The following is a 9,419-nucleotide window of genomic DNA, read 5'->3' as shown; positions in this document are numbered from 1 at the left end:
CGTCTGCGCAGACTTTGTCTCGGGACGCAGCCCATTGGTCACGGTCTGAATTGCCGTGCGCTCATTGGTGGGAGCTTGTCGATGGGAGAAGTTTGAGTTGAGCTTTTGTTATATTCAATAAGCCCGAACGTTATTCACCCCGGGATCATACCGCACCCCCCTCTGGATGAGAGCGAGGAGTTTAGGCAGGAGTTTACACTTTAGGGCAGCAGTGCCTTATTGCGCAAAAATGAAACCTGATCGGATGATTTTTTTTCAATAATTAAGCATTATATTTTTGTGTGAGTCATGGCATTATGGTTATTATTATACAATTTGTGATGCATATCAGTGTGCAGGCAGGCCAATTAAATTAAGGATGTGTGATAGGCCTATCTATCACACAAAGGACACACTACATTATAACACTGCAGGCACATATTATGTGCAATATGACAACCCATGTGTACATAAGGTTCAGATATAGGAAAAGTTAGGATATTTATAGCATAGCATAGTGTACAGCACAGTGTTTTATTGTATAGTATAGTAGTATAGTATTGTAGATAGTGTACATAGCCTTTATTTATGTCAACCAGCTCTTTTCTCTTTTTTATTTTACCCTTTATCTCTTGTTTTTAGTCTTTTTTAAGCACCAGGGGAGTCCCCCCCTCCTAAATTTCGTTGTATGGTACCTGTACTGTATTAATGACAATAAAGACCATCCATTCATTCATTCATAGCACTCCGTTAATGATCAACATATAATGTATTTTCCTGATCAAAACACTCTAAGCCTTATTATGGCCATAAAAAATAGGCCTGGAACAAACGCTCAGATTATTTGAGACAACTCGCTTTCGCTTTCTTCCTCTCTTTTGGTTGAGTCATATAACAGTCACTGACAGTGCCATCGCGTCCTCTGGGCTTGAAGCGTCTCATTGACCTTCACTTTCACCATCACAAGAGAGAGGCTACTATTCTACTGAAGCTGACGGTCATAGAAATTGACAAATTCATTCCCAGCATTCATTTTGCAGTTGAATGAACGGCATGCCCTTACGTCAGTCTCGGTATACCGTTCATGCTGCTCTTACAATAATTAATCAACTCAACACCAGGCATTAGGCGTCTGCCAGGCTACATTGATTGTGTAAATGGATTCTCTGCATGCCTGGGGCTAGGTGGGGACTAGATTGACTGTAGTAAAGGACCTAACAATGCTACAGTGTACACAAAGTAGGCTGTCAGACCTGACTGGCGACTACATAAATCATCATTTAAAAGACAACACATACCAACGTTCCTTTTAAGGGAATTCAGGTTAACTTCTGACTGAGACTGTCAGACTGACTGTGAGATAAGATAGGCACTGTATGTGGCAGTCCTGCGGTAGGGGTGGTCATCCCACCCCCAGGCTGAATGACTGGGGCTTCTCCACACAGTAAAACCCCTTTGGCTGCTCCAACACCACCACCACCGCCTCCGGGGTCATCCAGTTCACAGCATTAGCCGATCAAGAGATAGTGGGTTGTGTGTGTGTGTGTGTTTTGGAAAGAGAGGGAAAGGGAGAAAGAAAGGGGAGAGAAGTGAGACTAAATCGTCGTCCCCCCACACACACACACACACACTGCAGCACCCACGGATCATGAGTGGACGCTAAACCATGCGTGCACTGAGGGACAGTATTGTTTATCTTAGTTATTAGAACCTCACCCTACTGGCAAATGCAGCACACACACACATGTATTTCTCGTTCTTGTGCATATGTTGAAGTTAGACTCAGAGTTGGTAAAAGGGGTGTGGGTGTGCGGCCTATTCTACCAGTTGAAGCTATTGATTTTATTCTTGGAAACCAGTTGGCTGGTGTGCAGGTTTGGAACAAACCAGGAACAACAGGAACAAACAAATACAGGAGCACATTTTTCTCTCCGTCTCTCTCTCTCTCTCCGTCTCTCCCTTCAGCGATATCACTGTGCATATGACCAAAGCATTGAGAGCTGGGTCACTGCAGTCCTCTTCTTCAGGATGGCCATCACATCTTCCAATCAGAAGGCTTCAAAGGCAAGTCACCATGGGAGTAGAGAGGGAGGAAGAGAGGGAATACTAGATGGAGGAAGAGAGGGGGAAGAGAATAGGTAAGAGATGGAGGAAAAGCAGGAGGAAGAGAAGGAGGAAGAGTGGGGGGTAAGAGGGAAGAAGATTGGTGGGAAAAGAGGGAGGGAGAGAAGGAGATGGAGAGGAAAGAAAAGAGTGAGGAAGAGAGGGAGGAAAAGAGGCAGGAAAAGATGAGAAGGAGAGAGTAAGGAAAAGAGGGAAGAAGAAGGGGAGTGAGGGTGTATGTAGGGCAGGGTAGTGACCAAAAAAGAAGAAAACTGACAGTCAAACTGAAGTGTTTCCCTCGTTCATGGCTCAGTTATAATTCAGTGAATTCCTCTCCCTCCCCGTAATGAAACCAGCTCTGTTCCTAAGGAGCTTCCTGATCCGTGCCTGGGCTTCATCCACGTCCTCAGGCTGTCCCTGGTTCCTCTGCTGTTTCTGGAGCCCAGTAATGACAGGTTAGTGTGTGCCAGGGGCCTGGACTTTGGTCAGCCAGTCTCCGGAGGGAGTTATCCTGTAAAAGGACTCTATTGTTCCACTGGCCCCCTAAGTTCTTAAGTGGGTAAAAATATGTTTTCAGCAAATGTGAAAAATGAAAATTGGGTCACAATCAGGGTTTTAGACACAACAAGACAATAACATTTTGTTCTATTGACACACGTACTGGTTTTTAACACCTATGAAAGCTGATTCTTTTTTTCTTGAGCAAGGCCTCTGCCAGTGGCTGATATCACAGCTGAATCCTTATTCAGATTCCTATACAGAACCTACAGGACAACGTACATTGTAATGCCCAAGTCTTGCTCTAATGAAGATTGGACGCAGAGGCAAAAAGTTCAAAAGTTCATTCTTTATTCGTCTTTAGATTGATTGAATTCAATATTAGGTCAGTCCTGACATCTAGCCCTAAGGCATCTTTATAAGTACCACCCATCATGTGACTAAAAACCTATCACCACAAATGTGAGCTGTTCTTACAATCATTATTTCTGACTGTAAATGCCAAACTGCATGGTTATGGCACACATTATGCCCTCAGTCACAGTATCAACTAAACAGGGGAGGCTGTTGGAGGGAGAGATCGGAGGACGGACTCATTGTAATGCATGGAACGGATCAAGGAATGGTATCAGTATCAAACACACGTGTCATTCCATTCTATGCATTACGATGAGCCTGTCCTCCGATTTCTACCTCCACCAGCCTCTACTGCAGCACAGAAATGTCAAGCCAATCCGAGCATGCCTTTCAGCGCTGGTTTGCCCTCATTGATGCAACGTCATCATGAGGCCTTTGATCATCACTGCTCAACTGCTTTGTTGATGCTTGGTTGTGATTGCCTGAAGATAAGTTATTGTATTAAGCTTGGATTATGCCATACATCCATGTTCTACCCAGCAACAAGCTCACGAGCTCTGAAGACATGAGATTTAAAAAATCAATTAACATTATATCATAAACTATATAGTCAACACATTCAACCAAAATATGATTTGAAGAATTAACGACAGTCTCGAGAGGGATGGGTTTCACTACTGCACACAGTCAAACTTGGGGTGATGATTTTTAGCTTGTTGGCTAATGCATTTTCATCATCAATTGCATGATGAAAACATTGTGTTTCCGGAAAGCCATTCAGGGTGGATGGAAAGAGATGAGCCCAGGCCACATACAGATGTTTTATTTGCCATGCAATCGACTTCAATTGTCAGTCAATTGTTGGAATTTTGTCTTTTTTGCTCTAGGCACAGGGTCAGCCATAGTCGGCGCCCCTGGAGCAATTAGGGGTTAAGTGCCTTGCTCAAGGGCACATGCAGCTCCCTCTTGAGGAGGGGATTGAACCAGCGAACATCCGATTGCTAGCTGGCGTCTCTAACCTCTAGGCTACCACCACCGCCCCATACAGTAGGACCAGTCATGAACAGGAGGCTAGGAGGTGGCAGCCCCAGGTAGTCGGAGGTTGGCAGGGAAGGCAGAGCGTTGGCACCCTCTGGCAGCTCACCTCACCTGGCCACCTCATCCTGCCACGCCCCGGAGAGCTCTGAACCACCCGGTCCGACACTTTCTTCTCCTGCATCATCCCGTTTCTGATCTGTCATCGACATCACCACAGCGGGAAACCAAGCCGAGACCCAGTGTGGGAACATCAGGTCCTGAACATTGACATAACGTTAATCCATCAACCATCCCACCCCCAGATTCACTTTGCAGGTTCTCTGTTGTTTCCGTAGAAATCAACGGTTATGCTCATTGTAACACATGGAATGGAATGAAGAAAGGTATCAAACATATCATTCCACATTCCATTCCATGCATTACAGTGAGCCCGTCCTCCGATTTCTACCTCAAAGAGCCTCCCCCTGGTGTAATGCCTGGCTAGCTGATCCCATGTTGTGGAGAAATGGATTTTAGGTTATTATATGCTACCCAATCATATACTACTCTGGGTTGTACCAACCAATCATATACTACTCTGGGTTGTACCAACCAATCATATACTACTCTGGGCTGTACCAACCAATCATATACTACTCTGGGTTGTACCAACCAATCATATACTACTCTGGGCTGTACCAACCAATCATATACTACTCTGGGTTGTACCAACCAATCATATACTATTCTGGGTTGTACCAATCAATCATATACTACTCTGGGTTGTACCAACCAATCATATACTACTCTGGGTTGTACCAACCAATCATATTCTACTCTGGGTTGTACCAACCAATCATATTCTACTCTGGGTTGTACCAACCAATCATATACTACCGGTACTCTGGGTTGTACCAACCAATCATATACTACTCTGGGTTGTACCAACCAATCATATACTACTCTGGGTTGTACCAACCAATCATATTCTACTCTGGGTTGTACCAACCAATCATATACTACCGGTACTCTGGGTTGTACCAACCAATCATATACTACTCTGGGTTGTACCAATCAATCATATACTACTCTGGGTTGTACCAACCAATCATATACTATTCTGGGTTGTACCAACCAATCATATACTACTCTGGGGGTTATGTACCAACCTATCACATACTGCTCTGTCAGGGTCACTGAGTGTCATCTGCAGTAACATGAGAGTGTAACCACGGTGAGTATGAAATAGGACAGGAGGAAGAATGCACTAGAAGAGCACTTTGACTTCAAGACAAATGGTCAAACAAACTGTCATGCTGTCACACCGCTGCTTCACACCAGAGAGGTGTGAGAGTGAGCTAGTGTTGATTATCAGGTGACTAAAAAAGCTCATCAAAGCCCTCAACCTGACCCCAGGCTCTCAGCATTTGGAGATATGAAAGTAAATAGTGCTGGTATTGTCATAAATGTCTGAGAGCAAAAATGTTGTAATGTTGTTACCTGAGGGGTAAATCCAGGTTAATATTTAAGATTATCACAAACAGGGAAATCAACTATTTGGGCTAATCCTAATCCTTTCTCTCTCTCCCTTTCCAACTCTTAGTTTAGTTCTCCTCAGTTCAATGAGCATTATTCCATGTATCATTACAGGCTATAATTGTTATGACACAATCATCACATTAGTTTCCTCGTCCTTCCTCATTTCCTTCCAATTATCCTCTCTTCTCCTCTCTCACCCTGACCAATATTATAAACTGGAAAGGAATGAGAAATGGCATCAGATGAACCGGTACTGGCCACCAGTGGCAAATTGTGGTACTACAGGTTTCCGGTATTTATTTATTTATTCCTAGTTTTAAAATGGCATGCCAGCTGATGCATCAGGGTGACACATCACAAGCTTATAAATTATTAATCCTCACAAAAAAAGCGAAAAGAGATTTATGTAACTCTGTATGAAAACATGTATCTACATTTGGCCTAATGTCCTGCTCTGAACTCACCAAATACTGTCTGGAATGTTGAACTTTATTCATGTGTCAAGAGTGATTTACATTTTAGGAGATAAGAGCTAAATGAGACATTCTTTGTTGCGATAAAGACCAAATGTTCATGTTATGATAAAATTGACTTTGTAATAGTCCAGTGAGACCAATGTTTAGTCTACTACAAGACAAGACCCAATTTTCATCGTTGTCATCAACTAGCTACCATGAAAGGAGGCCCAAAAACATCCTCAAATGACAGGTAAAAGGTAAAATAATATAATAAATAAATGTCTTTATTAATAGGCTTGTGCAGGAGTGGAGTGAGGGCAAGAAAGAGAGCTGGGGTTTTCTTTCTTGGGGTCAATCATCCATCACATCTCCATACACTGTCTTCTTAGGTCCTGTAGGTTCTTTAGGTGCAGGCTCTGCTACTGGAGGGAGGAAGGGAGGGGGAGAGAGAGAGAGAGAGAGAGAGAGAGGGAGAGAGGGGGAGAGAGAGAGAGAGGGGGAGAGAGAGAGAAAGGGAGAGAGAGAGGGAGAGAGGGAGAGAGGGGGAGAGAGAGAGAGAGAGAGAGAGGGAGAGGGAGAGTATTGTTATGTCACATTACACAAGTATAAGAGAGTAGAATTATTATGCTGCAGTTCCTGACATTGCAGCACAAGACATTAAGGAAATAGCACAAGACATAAGTGAGACAATTGGACAAGTGCCAAGTCGTGGGAGACAATAGACAAGGATACAGTTAGCAGTACAAATAGTCAAATAAAATAGTACAAGTAGAATGTCATGAGTATTGCACTCTGTGGCAGTGGATGTAAGAGGCAGTATTGTATAACGTGACTGTGTGCTTATGGTTAGGTAGTCCGTATATGGGGTGTGCTTGGGGATAATAGTCGATTGTCTCCTGTAGGCTTGTTTAGGCCTGATCGCCTGGGGCGAGAGAGAGAGAGAGAGAGAGAGAGAGAGAGAGAGAGAGAGAGAGAGAGAGAGAGAGAGAGAGAGAGATCCCCCCCCTTGTACAAAACCCACAAAGACACCTTTTGGACACCAAACAGTAGGTTGAGGTTCACATTACTTACTGTCTGGACATCACAAGTATTGGAACCCCTCCTATGTTTGAATCCATTCATTCAGAATATGCTTTCAAACATTCTCATGCATATTTCAGACCCAGAAAATCCCCATGAGAAACACTGCCAGATCTGATGGATAGAGTTGAAAAGAAGGAATGGGATGCACACTGCCACCAACACACAGCCCACTGGTCAGAAGTCAACTGACCCCAGCCAGAAGTTGACTTACTCTGTGGTGTTCTGTCAGGCACTTTCCCTGTCTCTATAAGTATCCACAGGTCAGTGCACTTCTGTGTCTCCCAGCGTGTCACTGAATAGCTTGCTACTGACGAAGTCACTGAGAGGAGGAGAGATGGGGAGATGGGAAGAGGAGAGAGGGGGAAGAATAAAGGAGTAAGGTAAGTAGCTTACACGGGGGAAGGGAAGTTGTGTTGAAATAAAGATCAACTTACATTCTGGGCTCAGTAACCGTAATGTTTTGGTATTAGTAGTACATTACATATTCTCCTAGTCCTAATACATGAATTAATTAATTTATGATAGCCTACATTCTTACCTATTGAAATCAGTAGGTTCCACTGGAGGGGGTAGGGAAGTCTCTTCTGAAGGAGCTTCTGCATGAGGAATAACCCAGCGGTCCCTTGGAGAGCATGCACCGAGAGGTTAGGAACTAGGGGCTTTCACAAAGAACTCTGCGAGCATCTCATTTCATCATCTACAATGCATGCCACAACATCCCAGGCTACTGTGATCATTGTATGGATGAAATGAGTTAGCTAAAAGTGAGTTTCTCGAAACATTCGTCTAGAGCAGGGGTATGTGTACAGTATCATTGGTGTTCATCTGAGAAGGCTATTGTTGTTCATATGAAGATGTTGGAGACTCAATATTGGAGGTAACACATCGTGAGCTTAGAATTATAAGGTTCTATCTCCGTTTAGGGCAGTTCAGAGATATTGAGCGTCAAAGTTTTTACATTCCATTATGTTTTGTGAGATGGAACCTTTGTATTTTATTAATTAGTTACTAACTAAAACATTTCAACATTTTAAAAATAACACCACACAGGCATTAATAAACACCTAATGGGTCAGATTATGTAAAAAAAACTCAATTTTGACAAAAATTTAGATAGAACCTTATAATTCTAACGTCACGACATGGGAGTGCCACACTCACCGAATATAAAAGTGCCAGTTCCTGTCATGAAGGCACGAGACTGGCATGCAGCATACTGTTGCAAGCCCTGGGAGAAAGACAGAAATGCATGCGGTACACAAGTTCAATCATCATTTAAGAGGCCATTCATTCACAGAATCGTGACGTTTGATTGATTGATTGAAAACTTTATTAGAAGATTTGCAGAAGTAGGTACATGAAAGTACATATTACATACAAGGTCAACTAAAAGGATAAAAACCCAAGAAAGCCACTGGCTTATTTCAATTGGGGTCCTTGATTTTCAATTCGACGTTAGAATTATAAGGTTCTATCTCCATTTTTGTAAACATTTTGTTTTTTACATAATCTGATCCTGTAATGATTAGGTATTTATTAATGCCTGTGTGGTGTTATTTTTAATAATGGTGACATTTTTGAGTTAGTAATTCATAAAATACAAAGGTTCCATCTCACCAAACATAATGGAATGTAAAAACTTTGACGCTCAATATCTCTGAACTGCCCTACACGGAGATAGAACCTTATAATTCTAAGCTCATACAAGTTCAATTATCATTTAAGAGGCCATTCATTCACAGCATGTGTGTCCTCTAACTAGCTTGTATAACAGACAGGTTGGAGAGGGGTTTTTTAAAGAGAGAGAGAGTGGCACCAACCGGGTGTTTCGCTGCCAGAGCATCGTCTACTTTTCTGATCCCAAGGTTGACCATCTCGTGGAAAATCAAAAGGTTGACAACCACTGAAAACCAAATCACAGCGCAAAATGTAACATGTATTCAAATATTGTTGTTATCTAACTGGAGACTTCCGTGTATACAGTAAAGAAAACCGTGAAGAGAATTTCATATAGTTTACTAAGAGAAGTGAAGACGCCATGTGGACTGGAGGCGCTAGTGCAGCGGGTCTCAACGTGCAGGTTTGCCTTTTCACATTATTATTTTTCTTTATTTAACCTTTATTTATACAGGTAAAAACACATTGAGCCCCAGGGGCTCATTTTCAAGTGTGACCTGTTCACAGGCATACAACATCCAACACAAACAAATACAATACAAAACCTGGCCTACATAGTCTACAACTAAACTAAAACTACATAGTCTAAAACTAAAACTAGTCTAAAACAGTCTAAGATAATCTAAAACTAAACTAAAACTACAAAACCTAAAACTAGACAGCTAAGGAGCTAGGGACAGGGAGGGGTCAGTAATGGGCAAAAGGGAG

At 42.6% G+C, this 9,419-nt stretch overlaps 1 protein-coding gene across 1 annotated transcript; it reads right to left on the bottom strand.

Annotated features, from left to right (window-relative positions):
• Positions 1-6,302: 6,302 nt before the first annotated feature.
• tmem141 (transmembrane protein 141) lies at positions 6,303-8,908 on the bottom strand (the record flags this gene model as incomplete). The annotated part of the gene is made up of 5 exons (XM_080529642.1): positions 6,303-6,373; positions 7,246-7,353; positions 7,573-7,656; positions 8,196-8,262; positions 8,855-8,908. The coding sequence occupies 5 exons, from the start codon at positions 8,906-8,908 to the stop codon at positions 6,303-6,305; spliced, it is 384 nt and encodes a 127-aa protein (XP_080385768.1).
• Positions 8,909-9,419: the final 511 nt, after the last annotated feature.

The sequence above is a fragment of the Nansenia antarctica genome (assembly GCF_963989245.1).
Source record: "Nansenia antarctica genome assembly, chromosome: 4".
Classification (NCBI taxonomy): domain Eukaryota; kingdom Metazoa; phylum Chordata; class Actinopteri; order Argentiniformes; family Microstomatidae; genus Nansenia; species Nansenia antarctica.
The sequence above is the reverse complement of the archived record's forward strand: the minus strand, read 5'-3'. Positions and strand labels throughout refer to the sequence as shown.